This window comes from Oryctolagus cuniculus, chromosome 7 (genome assembly GCF_964237555.1).
Source record: "Oryctolagus cuniculus chromosome 7, mOryCun1.1, whole genome shotgun sequence".
In the NCBI taxonomy this organism is placed as follows: Eukaryota; Metazoa; Chordata; class Mammalia; order Lagomorpha; family Leporidae; genus Oryctolagus; species Oryctolagus cuniculus.
Window position 1 is genome coordinate 81,820,531 of NC_091438.1, and position 23,268 is coordinate 81,843,798.

The following is a 23,268-nucleotide window of genomic DNA, read 5'->3' on the forward strand; positions in this document are numbered from 1 at the left end:
AGCTAAAGTTGACTTTACAATCAAAGGAACGTCATTATCTAATCACAGGATGCCTTAAAAGTATTTTTCTCTAGTTGGTGTCAGAAAAGGAAACCAGAGAAATTAGAAACGAGAAGGCTCTGGTGCAAACTTTAAAGATATTTAAAGATACAGGGGTTCCCTTAGAAATTCATTATAGGACCAAGCCCATCTGACACCTTCTTTCAGTCTGTCTACACTGAGCAGTGCACCCAGTCACCCTGACATATATAGCTGCAAACGGAACTGCATGATTTAATGTGCACTGTTTTCAGCTGCTAAACTCATGATAATTCATTTTGCTGTACCAAATAATTAAGTGTCTGTCTTTTTAAAAAAAAGGGTGACCTGTAGTCCATAGAGCTCTTTCATTCTCAAGAATCAGGATGCCTTCTACTATGGTAGGGGGATGATCACAGGGTGAAAAGATAGACTTTAGGTGTCATCCAGAAAGGCTGTCGCTGGCAAGGATAGATGGTCAGATGTTTACCAAAAGGTTCTTCTGGAATTCCCCGGTATCATCCTTGAAGGAGTGCTCCATGAAGATTTCAACGGCTTCCCTCTCACAGGCTGCGTGCACGTCCAGCAGCTCCTGGAGCGTGTCTGTGGGGAGCACCAGTCGCTGGGCCATCTGCCTGCTGTAGTGCTCGGCTGCCTTCTGCACGGCTGCAGCATTCTCACGCTGGGCCAGAGTCGTCACTGCGTTCTCCAAGCAAGGGACGGCTCCGCTGTTGATGGTGTCTACGTACATCTCCACCAGACTGCCCAGCCCTGACGAACGCATAATGTTGAGGGAATAAATACATAGTTCACATTCATTGTTTTCACAGGATTTATGAATCAGCATCCCAAACATCAAATCCATTCTACTTATCTTGAAGTGTTCTTTTCCTGCTCCTCCTCCTTCCCTTCCTCCTCCTTTTCTTCTCGCTATCCCCCTCTGGCTTTTCCTTCTATTCTTCCTTTCCCATCTTGCTCTCCAAATCCTTCTCTGTATTACAACATGGTTCTTGTTTCTATTCACCCTTTCTTTTTTTTTAACTTTTATTTAATGAATATAAATTTCCAAAGTACAGCTTATGGATTACAATGGCTTCCCACCTAACGTCCCTCCCACCCGCAATCCTCCCCTTTACCACTCCCTCTCCCCTTCCATTCACATCAAGATTCATTTTTGATTCTCTTTATATACAGAAGATCAGTTTAGAATACATTAAGTAAAGATTTCAACAGTTTGCTCCCACATAGAAACACAAAGTGAAAAATACTGTTTGAGTACTAGTTATAGCATTAAATCTCAATGTACAGCATACTAAGGACAAAGATCCTACATGAGGAGTAAGTGCACAGTGACTCCTGTTGTCGACTTAACAAATTGACACTCTTGTTTATGGCATCAGTAATCACCCTAGGCTTTTGTCATGAGCTGCCAAGGCTATGGAAGCCCCCTGAGTTCACTGACTCTGATAATTTTTAGACAAGGCCATGGTCAAAGTGGAAGATCTCTCCTCCCTTCAGAGAAAGGTACCTCCTTGTTTGATGACCCGTTCTTTCCACTGGGATCTCACTCATGGAGATCTTTCATTTAGGTTTTTTTTTTCCCCCCAGAGTGTCTTGGCTTTCCATGCCTGAAATACTCTCATGGGCTTTTCAGCCGGATCCGCATGCCTTAAGGGCTGATTATGAGGCCAGAGTGCTCTTTAGGACATCTGCCATTCTATGGGTCTGCTGTGTATCTCACTTCCCATGTTGGATCATTCTCTCCACCGTTCTCCTTGATAGGTGACAACTAACTGAGCACCAAAAAGGAAACCTGTTAAAGTGAAATGAACACTATGAGAAACGGTGACTTGATCAGCCCTCACCCTGACTGTTGATGAGCAACTTGATATGTTATCCCTCTTAGTATTTTTTTTGTTTGTTCTACTTAATACTATTGGTTGAATACTGTAATCAATACACAATTCTTCTTAAGTGCTGAAACTTAGCTGAAAAGTGATCACTGTTAAATATAAGAGTGGGAATAAGAGAGGGAAGAGATGTGCAATGCGGGACATGCTCAAGCTGGCTTACCTCAAACGGTAGAGTTAGAAACATACCAGGGGATTCCAATTCAATCCCATCAAGGTGGCATGTACCAATGCCATCTCACTAGTCAAAGTAATCAGTTTCTGTTCATAATTGATCATAATGATAGGACTAAGAACCAAAGGGATCAAATAAACAAGACTAGTGTCTGCAAATGCTAGCTGATAGAATAAAAAAGGGAAAGAATGATGTATTCACCCTTTCTATTATGGTTCTCAAAATCATCAAAATTCAAAATTAAATCATTGATTTTAAGGGATATCATTCAGAGCTTCCTAGAAAAATTCTTTTCCATTTAAATTAAGTAAAATTTTATTAAACTATGAAAATCATGTACCTGATGTGTCTTCATTCCAAATAAAATGCTAGTCCACTTATTAAATACATCCTCTGGTGTTTGGGACCAGATACACAACATGTTCAACTAAGCATGAGCTCATATTAGCAGGAGACTATGGTTATATGTCCATGAAACCGACCCTGTCTGTAGGCATAGGTTTAATTTTTATTACCAATATCTTGATGAGGTTGCATTGGATTCATGGACTATTGTTTATGTTCTGACTGGTATTAATTTCGACAATATTTTAGGCTTCCTCACTGAAAAACTGATTTTCTATAGGCTTTCTCACTTGCAGATTGCCCCATTAATAGAATTTTGTGTTGTATCATATTTAGATTCACTTCATGAGATAATTGAGGCCTCAGTAATTCCCAACATAGAGAAAACTTAACTAAGCAACATCATTTGCAGGTGTGCTAGGAGCATCTCCTTCTCTATATTCCTATACAGAAGCAAATGAAATGATCGACAAGCCCACAGTAGAATCACAGCTTCATCACACACACTGATCTAGAGAAAGTCGTGTTTGACACAGAGGAAACTCACGATTTCCAGTGACAATGATTCCCTGTCTCAGGGTCTTGGTCTTCCCATGTGTGAAGATATAGGAGCAGAATTTTTCTGACTGCACCTTGAAATTCAATTCTAGTTGGTCTTCTGGCACTTTGTCCATATGGACCAAGACATTTTTATCATTTGTGGGCCAGTCAAAGACAAAGCACTTCCGTTCTGGAAAGAAATACCTGATACATTTTCTAGGCTTGTTGGAATTTTGGATTCTGGCATTCGTTTCTGTGAAATTATAAAAAAGATCATTCATTGAAGAGACAGCAAACAAAGGGCTAAGGACTTCCAGGAATCTCTGTGATATGGCAGCTCCCATGTCTGTAAATTGTCCTTTATCCAAATGTGCAAAGTAGTCATGCCAATATACACAAAGTGTGGAGAATCCTTTTTACACAGAGCTGAGACTCAAGGGAATTACTCTGTAGTGGAATGGAAGGTATCCACTTCAACAGAGAAAACATAGCACGGATCCTTTTTTTCTTGTGTTTTGTTGGGTAGAGAGACAATTTTCAAAAGATTTTGGAGAATCAATTAACAAATATTTTCAGACACTTATTTCAGACACATATTTCTACATGCAGTTTCATGTCAGAAAAGAAACAAGAACTTTAAAGTAATGCTGGAAATAAGGATGTGATGATTTTAAAACAGCATGAGAGCAGAAAACATTCAGGTCAATAGTGAAAAATGATTCATAAACATGACCAAAAATAATCTGCACCATTTATTATTTTGTAGCCTACTTTAGCAGTAACCTTCAATGTAAAGCTAATCTCAATAAAATTTGGAGACCACACTAACTCTCAAAGTCAGCTTGTATTAGAATAGACAGACACTGAAGAGGGATTCTGTGGCATATATTTTGTTCAAAATAAATAGCTATTAAAAGCATCAATAAGAAGGAAATAAGGGGATAGTCCCTCTAAATGCTATTACTTCTCTACTCTTCTAAATACAATCTGTGTAATAAATTGATAATACTAAACTGAACAAACATTGCCTAAGGATGAAGAAGTTGGTGTTATGAATAAGAAAAAATGACTGTATCAGTGTAGGCACATAGCAATATTTCTTCCCTGTACTATTGAAGATAAAACCATGCATCTATGAATGATCCAGCATTCAACAGTACTAAAACATAGCTAGTGAAAGTTCTTTTCAAGAAATAGGTCATTGGATTCATTTGATTACATAGTGATTCCGTGTTTAATAACTCCCAGGTTGATCTATATTTCTCAGAATAGAGTAAGAGAAATGCTTGAACTTACTAGGTATCACAGATAGATGAGTCTTAGAAGTAAAAGCACTTATTGCAGTTCTCACTTTTTTAATTTTACTGATTGGACAAAATTTGCTGATGCAACATTGAACTTAAAATTTCCTCATTGAGTTTAAATCTCATCCTCTAAAAATTTTCAATAATAATTTTTAAAATCATGCCCATCCATCAGTCACCAGTCATCATTAGCTTGGGCTTCAATCCAGTCTCAGAAAAAAAAAAAATATTTCAAGTGCCATTGGACAGTCCTGCTTGACCCCACCTTGTAACTAAATCAGCCATCCCCAGAGCACACTCTGATACCTGGAATCAGCTTCAAGGCATTCTCAAGGTACTCGTCTTCTGTGATGGGCTGTCCTTTCAAGTTCAGTTCCAGGGTGAAATCCCGCACAGCCCAAACAAAGTCTGGAAAGAAACTCACAAACTCTGCGGAGTCCTCTACCTCATCAGATGGGGGAGAAGATCTTGCCCTGATTAACTCTGTGAGTTCAGTAACAAAGCTGAAATCTCAGTTAAGGAAAAAAAAAAAAAAACTACACCACAAATTCTACATCTCACTTAGAAACAACTCAGAAAAACACTCCCCTTTTCCCTGTGTCCACTCTTAATGACCCAGGAAAATTTAGTTACATAAAGAAGAAATAGTCTCAACTGCCATTCTCCTAAGCTCAGTGAAATATGGAAGTTCCATTTCTGGAAGGATACTACAGCTGCTCCAGGGCCTGGTGGTTGATGGTGCCCAGGCTGTTGTAGACAAAGGCGCTGCTCAGAAGCACGGCCAGGGCAAAGATCCAGGAGTCATTCTTAGGGTCTCCCTGGGAAGTCCATTAGAACAAGGGACTTACACATCTACTCTTCATTTACTCATCTGTCATTCATTTGGCTGCTTGTTCACACTTTGGGTATATTATAACTGAATATTAGGGTAAATAACAAATTTCAAATATAATTCAAAAATGAAATGCAGTCTTGATATATTAGGACCACACTCTGTATAGATATTCAAATAACTGAATGACACTGTTACTGTCCAAGTATTTAATAAAGTGCTTAAACACAGGTGTCTACTAGTAAGTATAGAAGTATCTCACTGTAAACTTTATTCTTAATGATTAATATAACATGGACACAAATCCTATGCAATAAGTTCAACAACTATTCACCAGCATAGAGCCTGCATTTGTTTTGTGCTTATGAAGTTCCATATGACAATTTTTACCTCCAGAATATGATGTTATAGAGCAAATACATGTCACTATATAAATGTAACCAAAATGATAATCCTCCCCATGAGTGGAATCCAAAGTTGTCCGAGACCAAACAACAAAACAAAGGTGAAGATACGGAGGCCTATGGATGTGAATAATTACTGTGAATTCAGAATGAGTAGGGATTCTGTGTGACTGGGATATGATGGCAGTAAATAGAAAATAGCTGAGATTTGAAGAGTTCATAGATAGAAAAAGGGTTTGTAAAGATGAAGGGATCCAGCAGGCAAAGAACTAACAGAGGCTAAGTTGGAACTTTCAGCTCATAGTCACATAAAGGCATTACAAAATTATCCCACTTGATGGAAGTGCTGAGTACACAGGCTGGAATGGGAGGGGAGGCTGGAAATGAGATTCCTGTCAAGACGTAGAAAGCATTACCCTATCACAGTATGAGTCACAAGGTCTGCCAGTAGTATCTTTTGCACCACTTTATATTTTGTTTTGCTTTGATCCTTTAACAAATTAAATTACATGAATAGGTTTATGGAAAGTATTATTTATTAAAAATCAATAGACCATATTGGTTATAATTACATAAAGATCAATAGTTTAAAACTGAATTTTTAAAATCAATTTCTAAGTTGGTGCTTTCTCCCATCATAAGAAAAGCCAAAGATCTATTGCTGCTTCTTGTAATTTAGACTGAGACTCATAAATAAATAAAAATAATGATTGTACCTAATACTATGAAGACAAAATGCTTAAAATCACCCAATACATGATTTTTTGTTGGGGGAGGGTACAGTTCATGGTTTCAAAGAAATTAGTTAAGAATTGATCATCAAAGCTCGGAGAGTTGGATTAAAAATCTAATAATAAACAGAAGCTTTTCTAAAGATGATTTAAACAGATTTCTTCACAGAAACCATATTTTCAAAGTCGCTACCTCCAACTCAATCAACCTCCCATTTTTTGTAGATTCAATTGATCTAATGGAATAGAACTTTCTCAGGAAGCTCTTGCTAACTCAAATGATTAGATTGGTTTCCCACTTTTTGCACTGGTGCTACTCTGTGTGTATTGTGTTGTAGTCTCTATAACTAGGCTTGACCCATTACTTTATTTACAGTTTTATCTTTAGTACTTAGTGCAGAGTCCTGGAACTGACTTGCTCATTTGTATTCATTAAATTAAATGATTACTCCAGCATTAAAAGTAAGAAGAATCTCTTTTCATCATATATCAAAGTGTTTGAGGTTACTAAGGAAGTTTGAAGAAACAATTTCACCTCTTTGCTCATTATTGGATTTGCATTTAAGAGAAATATGTCAGAAAAAGTGAAGTGATATGGCAAATTAAAATGTAAGAGCACAGGTGAGAGTAGAGAACATTCTGGACCTTACCTTTTCCACATCTCTCTTCATCACATATCAAAGTGCTTGAGGCTACTAAGGTAGTCTGAAGAAACAGATTTTTAACTTCCTGGCTCATTGTTGGATTTGCAGTTTAGAGAAATGTGTCAGAGAAAGTGAAGTGATGTGCCAGTTAAACTGTAAGAGCACAGTTGAGGGCAGAGAACATTGTCTGGCTTACCTTTTCCACATCGCCCAGGCCCTCAGTGTCCAGGAGGACCAGGGTGTGGTTTGGCTTGGAGGGGTGGGGCACGCACCACATCCAGATGCCCTTGGTTTCAGATTCTATGGTGGAGCCCAGAGGGAAGCCTGAAGGGAAGAGGACAATTAAAAAACCCTGAGAGCAGGCTGATGGGGTGGCCAGGGTTATATTCTTAGAAGTTTTGCTGAGAGAAACATGAAAGATACCCAAGACTACAAACACTATAATTCCTTGTAAATAAAGTGCCAAAAGAAAGACCAAAGTGCACTGATGTTAGAGTGTATACACAGGCTGTAGAACTATTTTGAAAAAGCAGAGCCATCAGGCAAGAAAAAGAAATTAAAGGAATACAAATTGGGAAGGAAGAACTCAAACTATCCCTCTTTGCAGATGATATGACTCTTTACTTAGGGGACCCAAAGAACTCTACTAAGAGACTATTGGAACTATGGAATAGCTTGGCAAAGTAGCAGGATATAAAAATCAATGCACAAAAATCAACAGCCTTTGTATACACAGGCAATGCCACAGCTGAGAAAGAACTGCTAAGATCCATCCCATTCACAATAGCCACAAAAACAATCAAATACCTTGGAATAAACTTAACCAAGGACGTTAAAGATCTCTACAATGAGAATTACAAAACCTTAAAGAAATAGAAGAGGATACCAAAAAATGGAAAAACCTTCCATGCTCAAGGATTGGAAGAATCAACATCATCAAAATGTCCATTCTCCCAAAAGCAATTTATAGATTCAATGTGATACCAATCAAGATACCAAAGACATTCATCACAGATCTAGAAAAAATGATGCTGAAATTCATATGGAGACACAAGAGACCTGGAATAGCTAAAGCAATCTTGTACAATACAAACAAAGCTGGAGGCATCACAATACCAGATTTCAGGACATACTACAGGGCAGTTGTAATCAAAACAGCATGGTACTGGTACAGAAACAGATGGATAGACCAATGGAACAGAATAGAAACACCAGAAATCAATCCAAACATCTAAAGCCAACTTATATTTGATCAAGGATCTAAAACCAATTCCTGGCTCTTGGCCCTTCTCTCCTGATCGCTCTCAGTTTCTCTCTCTAGCCTCCTCCTCTGGGCTCTTGGCTCTTGGCTCTGCTCCCTGCTCTCTCAGTCCTTCTCTCCTGCGCTCTCTTGGCCTCTCCTGGCTTCTCTCCTCTCTCTTATCCCTCCTCTGTCTCTCTCTCACAGTCTCCTTCTCTCTTTTTCCTTTGCTGCCCCTTCACTCCGGTCTGTAGGGTGTTCCCCAATAAACCCTTTCCCTTACTCCGGTGTCCGGTGTGCTTTGCGACAGCTAATATTAAGATATAACATTGGTGCCGTGACTCGGATAGCCTCATATTGGTAATCCAGTGTCCCCCAGTGCTCTGGGGTCCTGGATTTCTGCCGGTCACAAAGCACACCTCTGGAACTCTTTCCAAGCCACTGAACGCTCTGCGATCTCCATCCACACATCGGCCTTCCAAATTTTGAGGTAAGACATGGAATGAAAATCCCTCACGGCGACTTCTATTTGAGTGGTGGTCTACTGTCGGATACTCGCCTGACTACTCTCATAAAGGTCGTAGCACTGGACTCTAGCCACCACTCCTACTTCTACTTAAGGCCTTTAGCCTCTACGGACACTGTGTCCAGGCAACAGTGGGTGCGAGTGACGACTCCATCTCTGTTCGCCTCTTTACAGGCGAGGCCCTGGGCTCCAGCGGGCACTTGGGTGACGACCCCGCCTTCTGTTCCCACATTCTTTCATTAGTCAGATAGCGGGAATGCAAGGACGCTTGCAATCCACGGATCTGACTCTACAGGTCACAATGGGAACTCTTCTCTAACCGCGTTCCGTCTGATGGTCCCTCTCAAATTGGCCCCAGCCCTCAAAAAGTGGCCCCTCCATGGTGGCGCATTTGGCCCTGAGGGATCAGAAGTCCGAGTAGTTTGACCCTGATAACATCTTATCACTTCCATGAGCGGTCGGGAAAATGGAAGGAGATTCCATATGTTCAAGCCTTTTCCTATCTTCGAACTAAACCTTCCCTGTGTACTTCTTGCTCTCCCACTCAGGTCCTTCTGGTCTCCAAGATTTGCACTAGGGGTCAGAGGCCTGAGCAAAAAATCCTTTCTTCTGCCCCATCCTGTTTCTGCCACTACCACAGCTTCCTTTGATCCTGCAGATGACTTCCTCCCTAGCTCCTATCCCCACTCACTGTATCTCCCCCTCCCACCTAGGAATTCTTTATCTCAGAGCCCAAAGTCTACTATCTCTGTCTTATCAGTTTGGGAATGGCTGTCTTCATGGTTTTCAACTGGTCTTTTGTCCCTCTCCTGTCCCAGTCTTACCATAAGAATAGCAAGGGAATGGTAGTCCCATCCTTTTGGGCTCCCTGCTGATTGAGAAACAAATTAGGTATCCCACCCTTTTGAAGGCTCTTGTTTTATCTTGAGCAAGGAAAACAGGCAAAGCAGGTTTCCTGCATGGACCTGGCCCACTGTAACTAATTTTTCTTTGAATCTAGGAAGATCTACCTAGATCTACCTTTAAAAATACTGCTTTGTAAAATGCTGAACTTATTTTGCAATTTATTTTGACAGGTTTCTGGGTAATCAGTACTCAATGAAACAGCAATGGGTAATTAGCACTTGTTTTAGATGAATGCAATTTTAATTTCAATTTAATTCAGATAAAAATATATCAGCATCCTAAGTCATTTAAGTGTAACTGCTAATTTAAATTGGGTAAAACTTTTGTATACTCAACATATTATAGTCTATAAAAAACTATTTGGGTTAGCTTACAAACTGTCTATGAAAATAGTTCAACACTGTTTAAAGTAACTCAGGCTAAAACTTGATGCATTACCTTAATCTTAATTTGAAGATTTTTAACAGTTTATCTCAAAATGTAAATCAAGGACATTGGCAGATGGAAAACATCACAAGTATACTAATCTATTCCTCTTTAACATAAAATTGAAATCTGATCCCTCTGTTAAAGCAATGTGCTAAAGTAATCTATTATATTCTCTTAATGTCTGTTAAATTCTAATTGTTTAAAAACAGCTGAATTTTTATTAAGAGCTATGGGTTATTTAAATATGTGCTTATTTTCAAACATTTAAATAATTACCTTGTAACAATGATCAAATTTGGTCTATATTATGTTATGATGTTAAAGAATCTTACTTCAACCAGATATTTTGGATTTTGAGCCTTCTTGACATTCTTGACAGGCATTCAAAAAATCAAAGTTTCAAATAATTTGGACTCTGAAATTTCCAGTAAATTCTGGACTTCGGTTTTTCCAGTTCGGGCCCAACTGAAAAAATCGAAGGACTTATGTCTCTCATCTTGTAGAGACACCAATTAATCAGGCTATTTGTATTATATTAGAAGTACTGTCAAGATGTGAAGTGGTGCTAACTTTTAAGTTTCTATAATATAAAATGGCACTAATACAAATGTCAGAATTAAAAAGTCTAATAATCTTGTGTTACTAGACATAATGGTTATCTTAATGAGAAAGCCCCAGAGGCCTAAAAGAGTTCCGTGCTTTGTAAAATCCTACAGGTGCTTTCAGAAATACTGTGTGCAGTAAGCAAATGCCTCTTATTGGTTAATGAGTTTATAATATTAAATGTGGCAACTTATAATCTTTTGTCATCCACAGTTTGGTATATCAGATTTGTTGCTCATAAAACTAAAGCATTGTTGGTTCTGTGTTTAGCTGTCTTCTTATAGGTTCTGATGAACTTTTTCCAGCCACATGTATTGTATTCAGTACTTTGGGATGACTCTGTAAACAGATGAAGCCAATAATATATTAAAGGTACCAACTGTGAGAAAGTATGGTTGGCTGAGGTTACTAAAACAAAAAGTAATTCAAATCAATTGGTAATTTACAAAAGCAATTAGATTTTTTAAAAAAGCTATTAAAACTGCTTTATTGTTCTATCTGTCATGTTGTATGTGTATACATATTGTATGTCTGCATGGGAAAATTTACTAAGAATTTTATTTTAATTAGCTTATAGATAAGATTGTCCATAAATTTAAACAGCTAAAATAATTCAAAGATATATTTTAATTCATGTGACCTGAATCTCTGTATCATATGTTTTAAACTTGTTGATAGAAAGAAACTAAAAACATTTTATATGCTTGTGCTGAAATTTGCTGGTTAAACAAGTTACATCATGTTAGATATTTAAGAGATGCTTCCAAATATATGTATTAATATTTATGGAAGGCATTGGGCCTTCTGGTAAATGTTTTCTTAAGTTGTTATCTAATGGTTAAAACTGCTTTCTAAGTTTTCATGTGACATTGCTATTGTCAGTAAGCGATCTGAGACTGGCATCCCTATTTCTCTAGTCTAAGCCCAACTTGTTCTCTCGTTTCTCTATTCTCTTCGAGGTAGGAAACTAATTCTATTATGAAGGAATCTCCAAGATTCAAAATTTGATTTTAGATCTTATAAAAAGAGATGGCTAACACATTTCTGTAATAGCATAGCCAAAATAAGAGCTTAAATTATAATTTCTTAGCTAGATTTACTTCGCCATCAGCGAGGTAAACAGTAAACAGGAAAGCCTCCCTTTCAGAAGAAAGGGAAAGAAAGTTTTAAAGTGAGAATATAGTTTTCCTCATGGGCATTCTCTGTCTCAACATAAACTACTACAGAACATGCCTGTGACTACCAACTTCTAGTTTAGGCCACTGAAGATTAGAGATGGGACTTGAGCACCCCCTTGACTTGCATCCTCTGGTCTGCTTTAACAAAAACCAGGAGGAAAAAAAAAAAAAGCTAGGCATCAGAAGCAATGGGTGGCAGGCCTGTTAATGGCTGCTCTGTACAGTGGTCTGCCCTCAAGGAGACCCAACAGGCCAGTCCACTGCAGTGGCTTTCAGTGTGGAAAGCCTGGGCTTCAGCAGAAGTCAGTTTATGAAGAGCCCTGGGAGCTCTGCAAGCCAAGAGTTGGGTCACTGGAAATGGACCTGCCCTGGAGTCGAAGGATGTCCAGGTCAGAGCCACAGATCATATTGGCTCTAAGCGGAAAAGCCCTTCACTCAGCCCAGCTTTCAAAGTGACCACTGCAACTGAGGAATTGGCCAAATAGGGTCAGTAACATTGCAGGCAGAACTGTATATTTCCTGTTGGAGTTGCCACTTGCTTTACCTGGCCAGCTCTCCTCCCAGGCCAGCTAGGTAATGCAAATCAACAGGGTGCCTTCCCCAAGGAGGATCACACCTCCCTTAGGGTGTAGGCTATATGAAGAGATAGATGAGTCTAAGCCTCACAATTTACAAGGCTTTAAAGCCCACCCGATTATTTTCAAGCCCCTTCTGTCAGGTTCTATTTGCCTCTCAATCAGAAAACTTATTTTTAGCTTAGACAGCACCTTTCTTAGGTTCTCTAATAACAACTCTGTCCTCTGTATCTAGCCCACTTGAGCCTCATTCCTTTGTAACCATAGCCTCTACTCTACCACCAATGGCTCTACTCCCAACCTGTGTGTACTGATGGTCCTCTTCCCCACTTAGTGTTGTATGACTGTTCAGAATTTCTCTACAGACAAACCCCACTACCTGCAAAAGTTAGTGGCCTTTCTCCCAGTCTTGCTGGAATCAGCTTTAAGCAACATCCATCAAACTGTCCTCACAAGGGTCCAGAGACCCCCTCCATTTCCTCTCTATAAAATCCTCTTACCTGGTTAATGCTACTCTTAGGATCATTGGTTACTACTCTCACCCTGTCTTCTATACTAAGAATGTCTAAGTGTTTACAGCAGGTGATAATGGAACAAACGAAGGCCTTCAGCAACCAGGCAGTCAACCAAATGCTGCTACAGGGATATACTCGGCTCCCCACCCAGGAGACAGCGGCCTGAGACATTGCCCCATGTCAGCAGGAAGTAGCTCTAAAGACAGATCATCGTCCCTCTACCCCTCTTGGACTTTTGGGACTAATGTAATCCCATACAAACCTTGCTTTATAAAAAAACAAAAGAGGGGAATGTTAGGAAACTGGCGCAGTTTTAGCCAGGTGGCTGCATGGCCCAGCTACCTGAGCCAGGCTCCACCCCCATCCTAATGGGATTGGCTGCTCCTGCTTCCCTGCCCACCCTCAGGCAAAGTTTTAAAAGGGCCTGTTCCTGAACACGTGCTCTCTTGGCCCTTCTATCTGGCTCTTTCTCGGTTCCTCTCTCCAGCCTCCTCCTCTGGGCTCTTGGCTCCTTCTCTCCTGCACTCTCTTGGCCTCTCTTGGCTTCTCTCCTCTCTCTTCTCCCTCCTCTGTCTCTCTCTCTCACAGTCTCCTTCTCTCTTTTTCCTTTGCCGCCCCTTCACTCGGTCTGTAAGGTGTTCCCCAATAAACCCTTCTCCTTAAAAAAATAATAAAATAAAACCAATTCCTGGAGTAAGGACAGTCTATTCAATAAATGGTGCTGGGGAAACTGGATTTCCATGTGCAGAAGCATGAAGCAAGACCCCTATCTTACACCTTACACAAAAATCCACTCAACATGCATTAAAGACCTAAATCTATGACCCGACACCATCAAGTTATAAGAGAACATTGGAGAGACCCTGCAAGATATCGGCACTGGAAAAGACTTCTTGGAAAAGACCTCAAAAGCACAGGCAGTCAAAGCCAGAATAAACTATTTGGATTGCATCAAACTGAGAAGTTTTTGTACTGCAAAACAAACAGTCAAGAAAGTGAAGAGGCAACCGACAGAATGGGAAAATATATTTGCAAACTATGCTACAGATATAGGATTAATAACCAGAATCTACAATGAGGTCAAGAAACTCCACAACAAAAAAACAAACAACCCACTTGAGAGATGGGCCAAGGACCTCAATAGACATTTTTCAAAAGAGGAAATCCAAATGGCCAACAGGCACATGAAAAAATGTTCAAGGTCACTAGCAATCAGGGAAATGCAAATCAAAACCACAATGAGGTTTCACCTCACCCCAGTTAGAATGGCTCACATACAGAAATCTACCAACAACAGATGCTGCCGAGGATGTGGGGAAAAAGGGACACTAACCCACTGTTGGTGGGAATGCAAACTGGTTAAGCCACTATGGAAGTCAGTCTGGAGATTCCTCAGAAATCTGAATATAACCCTACCATACAACCCAGCCATCCCACACCTTGGAATTTACCCAAAGGATATTAAATTGGCAAACAAAAAAGCTGTCTGCACATTAAAGTTTATTGCAGTTCAATTCACAATAGCTAAGACCTGGAATCAACCCAAATGCCCATCAACAGTAGACTGGATAAAGAAATTGTGGGACAAGTAGCTATAGAATACTATACAGCAGTAAAAACAATGAGGCCGGCCCCGCGGCTCACTAGGCTAATCCTCCCCCTAGCGGCGCTGGCACACCAGGTTCTAGTCCCGGTCAGGGCGCCGGATTCTGTCCCAGTTGCCCCTCTTCCAGGCCAGCTCTCTGCTGTGGCCAGGGAGTGCAGTGGAGGATGGCCCAGGTGCTTGGGCCCTGCACCCCATGGGAGACCAGGAAAAGCACCTGGCTCCTGGCTCCTGCCATCGGATCAGCGCAGTGCGCCGGCTGCAGGGCGCCGGCCACGGCGGCCATTGGAGGGTGAACCAACGGCAAAGGAAGACCTTTCTCTCTGTCTCTGTCTCTCACTGTCCACTCTGCCTGTTTAAAAAAAAAAAAATGAAACCTGGTCATTTGCAAAAAAATGGAGGAATCTGGAAAACATCATGCTGAGTGAATTAAGCCAGTCCCGAAGCGAAGAATATCATATGTTCTCCCTGATCGGCCACAGCTAACCAACCACAAAAAAGGAAACCTGTTGAATTGAAAGGGACACTATGAGAAGGAGTGACTTGATCAGCCCTTGTCCTGACTGTTGATGTACAATTTAATACTTTATCCCTTTTAGTATTTTTTTTATTCTGCTTAATACTATTGGTTGAACTCTGTAATTAACACACATTTATTCTTAGGTGTTGAAATTTAACTGAAAAGTGATCCCTGTTAAACATAAGAGTGGGAATAAGAGAGGGAGGAGATGTACAATTTGGGACATGCTCAACTGTACTTGCCCCAAATGGTGGAGTTAGAAACGTGCCGGTGGATTCCAATTCAATCCCATCAAGATTGCATGTACTAAGGCCATCTCACTAGTCCAAGTGATCAATTTCTGTTCACAATTGATCACACTGATAGGTCTAAAAGTCAAAGGGATCAAATAAACAAGACTAGTGTCTGCTAATACTAACTGATAGAATAAAAAAGGGAGAGAACGATCCAACATGAGAAGCAGAATACACAGCAGACTCATAGAATGGCAGATGTCCTAAAGAGCACTCTGGCCTCAGAATCAGCCCTTAAGGCACTCGGATCTGGCTGAAGAGCCCATGAGAGTATTTTAGGCATGGAAAGCCAAGACACTCTTGCGGGGAAAAAAAAAAAAAAAAGGACCTAAATGAAAGATCTCTGCAAGTGAGATCCCAGTGGAATGAACAGGTCATCAAAGAAGGAGGTACCTTTCTCTAAAGGAAGGAGAGAACTTCCAATTTGACTATGGCCTTGTCTAAATAAAATTGAAGTCAGCAAACTCAAGAGGCTTCCATAGCCTTGGAAACTGATGCCATAATCAAGAGTGTCAATTTGTTAAGTCAACAAAAGGAGTCACTGTGCACTTACTCCTCATGTGGGATCTCTGTCCTTAATGTGTTATTCAATGTGAAGTGATGCTATAACTAGTACTGAAACAGTATTTTACACTTTAGGTTCTGTGTCGGTGCAAACTGATGAAATCTTTACTTAATATATACTAAATCGATCTTCTGTATATAAAGATAATTGAAAAGGAATCTTGATGTGAATGGAATGGGAGAGGAAGCGGGAGATGGGAGGGGTACAGGTGGGAGGGAAGTTATGGGAGGGAAACCATTGTAATCCATAAACTGTACTTTGGAAAATTATATTTACTAAATAAAGGTTAAAAAATAAAAAATAAAAAGCAAGAGTGGAAGGAGTGTGCCTATGAAACTAAAATTTCAGGAGCTCTAGTTAGAGTGTAAGGAGGTATTATTAGGACAGTTTGGTGTCTGTGAAGTTTTGTTTCTTGATCCTGATTACATGGGCATTCACTTTATATTTAACTTTATGTATATGTGTATATTATATATTCTTCTGTATGTGTCGTAGTTCAAATATTAGAAAAAATTTAATATAGAAAGAGAAGGGAATATAATTTATTACGTCATGAAGCAAAACAGAAGGCATTGTAGCTCAATTTTAATATTCAATGTACATTAATTCTATGAATGTTTCTGAATATTTTCAGAATTTTATATGCTACTTGAATGAAACATACAGTTTGTGAGAACAGATGTAAGAGGAAAAAAGAAATAATAACTATCGTTCATCTCCTGAGCAAGTTATAGTGGGAGGGATCAAGAGGATCAGAAGGAGGTTGGAGCAGTAGTTAGGATGCTATTTGGGACAGCTTTTTCTGATATCAAAGTGCCTGAGTCCAAGTTTCATCTCTGCTTCTGATCCAGTTTCTCAGTAGTGCATAGCCTGGAATGCAGCAAGTAGCAACTCAAGTACTCAGGTGCCTGTGAATCCTGGATAGAGCTCTAGGTGCTTGTGACCTGGCCCATCCCCAGTTGTTGAGAGCATCTGGGACTGAAAGAGCAGATGAACGATCTCTGTCGGGCTATTTTGCTGCCCTCAAAAGAAATATAAATAAATGCTTAAAAGGTAAAGAAAATGAAGTGGAGTTGATCTTTTGAAAGACATAAGGAACTCCTCATTAATAGGCTAACTAATAATATTTTCTGGATACATGTGTGGTTGAGGTTGTAAATCTGGAGGGGACAATGAGAAGTTTTCTTCTTTGCAGGAGTCATGCTCTCCTTTCAGGTGACTCTAGACAAGGAATCATCAGCCTATGTTGTCACTGGTGCCAAGCTAATGACCCCTGTTCCAGGCCCACACTCACCATGGTTCTGTCTTGCCAGGCGATTCATGAGATAGGATTTTCCTGTACGGCATAATCCCACAATGGCCACCACCACCACAGGTTGGGATATCTGGTTAAGAATCTCCAAAGCTATGGGATTCACTTTCAGCTGCTCTTCCCAGTTTTCCACTAGACAGATGGGGGTCTTCATGGTGATATCAGTCGCCATGGTAACCTGTAACCCAAAAAAGTCATTGAGTAATAAAAGGATCCTGAAGCTGTTCCTATTGGTTATTCAAGTGTAATGCATGTCAGCTTTCTATTTATGCTCTGTATATGTCAACCTACAAAGTTTTATATATCTTTAAAAGAAAAATAACTCATCTAGAATGTCAACACCTGGTTACAGGTACCTTATATACCTTACTTCATGATTTTTACAAGAACTCTAAAAAAGCATTGCTCCAACTCTGGCTGTTGACTATACACAGAGTTGAGAGCATTGGTTACCAAAAAGAAAAAAAAAGAAAGAAAGAAAGAGAAGCACAAGACCTGTGCAGCAAACTCAGCAGTTAATATACTTTGGGGTTTCTGCAGTTCTTTTGCTGCTGAGCCTCATCATGGCTGCATTGAGGATAAGCTATGTTGTTGTGAAAATACACCAGTGTGGCATTCCTAACAAGAAGGCAGTCAGAGAGTATTTTTTAAAGATTTATTTATTTATTTTAGATGCAGAGTTACTAAGAGATGGAGAGACAGAGAGAAAGGCCTTCCATCCACTGGTTCACTCTCAAATGGTCGCAGTGGCCAAAGCTGGGCCGATCCGAAGCCAAAAGCCAGAAGCCAGGAGCCTTTTCAGGTCCTGCATGTGGGTGCCAGGGCCCAGGGACTTGGGCCACCTTATGCTGCTTTCCCAGGTGCATTAGCTGGGAGCTGGATCCAAAGTGGAGCAGCTGGGACTCCTCAAACCAGTGCCTATACCAGATGCCAGCATTGCAAGCAGTGCCTTAACCTACTACTCCATGGCACCAGCCCCAGTCAGAGAGATTTGGATGTCACTTATCTTCTCAAAAACAATGCTAAGCAGCATTTATGTGTTCAATAACTTTACTAGTGGTGTGGCCACCAGAAGGATTACTAACTTCTCTGCATCTCTGTTTCTTCTATAAAAGAGAAATAGTAAGCAGTGACAATCTAGTGGTCATTAAATAGCTCTTGAAGTACTCCTGAAACCATGCCTAGTTTACAGTGATTCCTATATAAACCATGCTTGAAAATAGAGTCTAAGGTAGCATGCAGATATTTCCTGAAGGGACGTGAAGAATTGGCTTTGGACAGAAATAGCAACACTAGTCCCCAGGATAAAAGCAAGCAGAGGGCACAGCCCATGGTGAGGATGAGCAGGCAGGTGCTGACCCAACAGAAAGGCTGACAGAGGGAGAATGGATCAGCCAAGAGGAACTCAGAGCTGTCCTGGGATGAACTGCCAGGGTTGAAAGTCTGGGTTTAAATCACCCATTGCCCATACTGTGAAACCGTGCTGTGTCCAAAATATGGGCTCAACCAAAATGTCCATCATCATATGAAAACATGGTATACACACACACACACATATATATACATACACTATCATACACACACACAAACACACACACAATGGACTATTGTTCAGCTATAAAAAAGAATACTATTCTGTCATTTCCATCAAAGTGATTGCAAATGGAAGACGTCATGTTGAGAGGAAAAAGCTGGACAAAGAGATAAGTGCAGCATGTTATCTCATGTACGTTGGAGCTAAAAAACAAAAACTAATACTAGGACCAAAAAAATACTAGAAATGGCTGTATGTACCAGTTTTGCTGCAAATATACTGTTATCAAACTTTGTTCTATATCAAAAATATTGTTAAAAATTCTATATCACTATAGTTTTCATAATCTGGGATTATTTTAAAATTCACTTTTCATGAGTGAAATTAACATTTTTTCATTTGATTATTGTTTATAGCCCTTGCCTATCTTCCTGTGAAATAAGTTCTCTTTTCTTTTAACTTGTTGAACTCTTTATTTAATATAGCATTATGCCTTTGACCATAATGTAAGTTAACAGTGTTATCTCAAACCTTCAAAGAAAGAGAGAGAGGGAGGAAGGCTGGAGGATAAGTATCATTATATTCTTAGAATCCTACCTGTGAACTATGTCAAATCTGCTCTCTTTATATTAATGTCACAATAAAACATTTTTAAATCATCCATAGCTTGGGGGGAGACCTTACAGTTGGACTTCATCTTTGTAAATTTCTCATCAAGGTTACAGGTAAGCAATAATGACTGCCTGATTTGCTACTGTAATACTGAGAAAAAGACACTCACTAAATTTTTTTAATATAAATGATTAAAATCCTTTTACCACAACAAGAAAGTCTGAAAATGTATTAGGATACGCCTCCTTGTTCTTTAAGTTGAAATTACCAAGAAATAATAACAATCCAAGATCTGTTAGAAAAACAAACAAAAGTTTTTAATAACCTTTCTTTGTATAGTTTCTCTACTTGTGTACAAGTGCTTGGGAGCAGAATTGGGCAGTGAAACTGGAGCTGTGCATTGTGTATTTGATGCAAAGCATTCTGAGCTATGTAACCAATGATTTGCTTTTACTTTTTAACAGGTTCTGGTGGTGCAGGTTAAGTGAGCTGTTGCTGACATCTGGGGAGTGAACCACTGCGTGGGAATCAGTCTCTTTCTCTCTGTCCTCTACCTCTTAGATGCTTAACCAAATCCTTTTTTAAAAATTATACATATTTTGTACCATGTGATGCTTTGATATATGACACATTGTGCAATGGCCAATCAGGTTAAACATAACTACCTCATGATACATTTATCATTTCTTTATGGGGAAAACCTTCAAATCTTTTCTTCTAGATTTTTCTACTTTTAAGAAAAATCTTTAGTACACTATCAGTATCACCCTACATACTGCAGAACACTAGAACTGCTTACTCTTATCTAAAATAACTTAGTACCTCCTAAATTGCCTTTGCCCACGCTTTCCTCCCAGCCGCTGGAAACCACCATTACACACTTAACTGCTGTGAGATGAATTCTTTGATTCCACAGGAGTGTGATCGCGGTGCACTGGTCTTTCTGTGCTGGTTTACTTCACTGAGCATAAAGAGCTCCAGGAGCAGGGTGGCGGGAGGTAGCCACCCCACAGCAGCGCCTCTGCCAGGTGCTGGATTTGGGTCCTAGAAAGGACTTCAGCTCCTTTGCACATAAGCGGGTAGGATCCTTCCCTTCTTGTTCTACTCAGAGCTCTTTGCTTGCAGCCCAGATTGGAAACCCTAGGAGCAGCAGGGCATCCTGGGCACAGCAGGCACAGGGCTGCAGCCTCTAAAATCCATTGAGATACTAAGGGGTCCAGAGAAAGCCCCTGCCGGCCTCGCACCAGGCCTGTGAAGTCCTCCTGCTGCCTGCGCCCACCACTCCTAAGTAGGCTGCGCTAGGAATTCATGGTGGTCGCCCTCAGTGAAGGGAAGGGGCCAAGGAGAAGAAGCACCTCCTCGCACTTACCTGACCAGGGCGCCACAGTCAGGGCCAAGTTCTCCTGTGCCTGCGCTCACCACTTGCCATCGCTCCTGATCTGGCTCCTCCTACACACACTGTTAAGTTGAAAACCACCGCTGTTCTCACCACCCAAATAAGGGCTGAGTGGAGGACAACCGAAAGCGAAATCATATGCTTTTCTTGGTAACGGTTGAGATGTTTGCTGTATTTTGCAGGTGGACAGGAAATCGTGGTTTCTAGGAAGAGGGGGTGAGGAAGTCTTAGGCTTCCAGGTTCTGAACCGCTGTGCCCCTGCTAATCCCTGAAGGAGCCCCTGTCCCTCTGTCCATTTTAGCACCCTTCAGTCAGACAAGAGCAGCCTCTGCCTCTAATGGCCACCACAGACACTGCCTGGGTAACACGCACACTCCTGGGCAAGCTGACCTCCCTGCAGGTCAGGGGCTTGCACAGGGGCCTGCAAGGAAAAGCAGTTCATCCTCCTGAGATCCAAACAGGAAGCACCTGGCATGGAGCCCTTTCAGGTGCCTGCTCTGGCGGCTGCTGGGGATTGCTGAGGAGACACAGGCAAGCAACCAGCAGACCGCAGAAAGGGCCCCTTCACACCTGCGCAGCCCTGTGAGGGTGGCTCAGGTAAGCTGAAGAACGTGTCTCATTGTGTGGATGTTTCCACAAAAGCCGACCTAAGTATGATTCAAATACATTCCCAGGTTCCTGTAGGGTGTATAATGCTTCCTGGAACTAGTTTCTCTCTTTTTTTTTTTAACCTGGGGAAAAAAGGGTGTATTTCCATTTACATGGCATAATTCAGTGAAGCAATATTTATAATTCTATCACTAGTGATACAGCATCCACACCATGTTTATACTTTTTATTTTCACAAATAAGAGATAACATGTGATTTTTGTGTTTCTGGGTATGGCTTACTTCACTTAGCATGATGATCTGAGATCTGCTTGGTGGTTGAATATTACAAGTAGCATTTCATCTTATACACACCACACCACGTGACTCATCAGTGCTGCCTCCCGTATCAGCATTAGAAGGAAGCCGGGAGCAGGAGTTAGAGCTGGGTATCAAAGCCAGGCACTCCAATATGAGACAGGGTCTTAACTGGCATCTTAACTGCTAGTCCAGATGTCCTGCCAAGCTTTGAACTTTCACATGCTGTTCTTGAAACATAACTCGTTAGATGTGCAAACACTCAGTGAAACTGAGGAAGAAACCAGAATCAAAAGTAACAGCAAGTCTTGTTTTTCAGTACTAGCTTGAACAGATTGGTCAGCTTCAGTGGATTGCAGAATGTGACTGAGTAGAGGGAGATGGAAGACAACATTTTTCTCCCAACTTGACCTGCAGGAAACCCAAGCCCTCTGTTTCCCTACCTCTGGAAGGATGTCACATGATCATTTCTTTGTACTACTTTCCTGTTGGCTTAAGGGTCCTTGTCATATGGATGAGCAGAAACTATCAGTTTTTTAAAAGATTTATTTATTTGAAAAGCAGAGTTACAGAGAGGCAGAAGCAGAGGCAGAGGGGGAGAGAGAGAAAGAAAGAAAGAGAGTGAGAGAGACAGAGAGAGAGAGAGAGAGAGAGAGAGGTCTTCCATCGGCTGGTTCACTCCCCAAATGACTGCAACAGCCAGAGCTGGGTTGAGTCAGAGCCAGGACCACGTGGATGCAGGGGCCCAGGTGCTTGGGCCATCTTCTACTGCTTTCCCAGGCCATTGCAGAGATCTGGATCGGAAGTGGAGCAGCTGGGACTCAAACTGGCACCCATCTAGGATGTGACATTGCAGGCGGAGGCTTTACCCATATGCCACAGCTCCGGTCTGAAATTATGAGTTTTCAACATCTTATTCCTTAGTCATTTATTGGCTGGCGTAATGAATGATCTGAAATTGTTTTTACAATATGTAACATAATCCTTTTAATGCATTCAATTTTATAAGTAATGGTTTAAAAAAGTAAATGGAAAATACAGATGAACAAGGAAAACTAAGAACTTTTCTCCTTAAAATAATGCAGGTCTGCTGCTTGGGAGATTTTTCCACAGAATGTTTCCACACATTCCAACAGATTTGTCCCCTGTGCTGCACAAATACCCACAAGTGTCCCTATCTGGAGGACACATTGGTATCCTGTTGTGAGCTCTGGCTTCCCTGGGATACACATTGTGAACACAAAATTTAGAGTAGTTACACAGATTTCCTCCAAGGATGCTGCAGATGACCTGAGAATAAATTGAAAGAGTCCCCTGATAGGTGGGAGCTGGAAAGTGGGAGTTCTTCTAAGCAGAGTTTGTAATCCAGCAAATTCTAGTTACAAATGTAACTATAGTCATTAATTTCTCTGTGATGAAAGTACATTTTTAAATGGAAGATTATTTATGTGGATACTTGAATATGAAGCCCTCTCTAAGTTGTGCAAATTGCAGGAACTGATGAAATCTGCCTTTTAATCAGGGAGAGGCAGAGTCGCGTGCTCATGACAGTGCCCTTCAGCTGTCAGATGTCACTGTTGTAGATGGAGCCAGAGCCCTGCCTCACGAGGCACTTGTGTACCTAATGGTCCCTGGGAGGAGCAAAGAGCATA

At 40.7% G+C, this 23,268-nt stretch overlaps 1 protein-coding gene across 5 annotated transcripts in view; it reads right to left on the bottom strand.

Annotated features, from left to right (window-relative positions):
* LOC138843111 (guanylate-binding protein 7-like) overlaps nucleotides 1-20,815 on the bottom strand; it is a 123,935-nt gene extending 103,120 nt beyond the window's left edge. For all 5 annotated transcript variants that reach the window (XM_070078108.1, XM_070078107.1, XM_070078110.1 and 2 more), the window contains exons 1-7: nucleotides 20,684-20,815; nucleotides 17,151-17,346; nucleotides 7,100-7,227; nucleotides 5,001-5,110; nucleotides 4,599-4,795; nucleotides 2,996-3,241; nucleotides 509-789 (exon numbers count right to left, since the gene is read on the bottom strand). In XM_070078108.1, coding sequence (XP_069934209.1) covers nucleotides 509-789; nucleotides 2,996-3,241; nucleotides 4,599-4,795; nucleotides 5,001-5,110; nucleotides 7,100-7,227; nucleotides 17,151-17,340 — 1,152 coding nt within the window. In that variant the 5' untranslated portion in view covers nucleotides 17,341-17,346; nucleotides 20,684-20,815. The remainder of the gene's footprint in view (nucleotides 1-508; nucleotides 790-2,995; nucleotides 3,242-4,598; nucleotides 4,796-5,000; nucleotides 5,111-7,099; nucleotides 7,228-17,150; nucleotides 17,347-20,683) is intronic.
* Nucleotides 20,816-23,268: the final 2,453 nt, after the last annotated feature.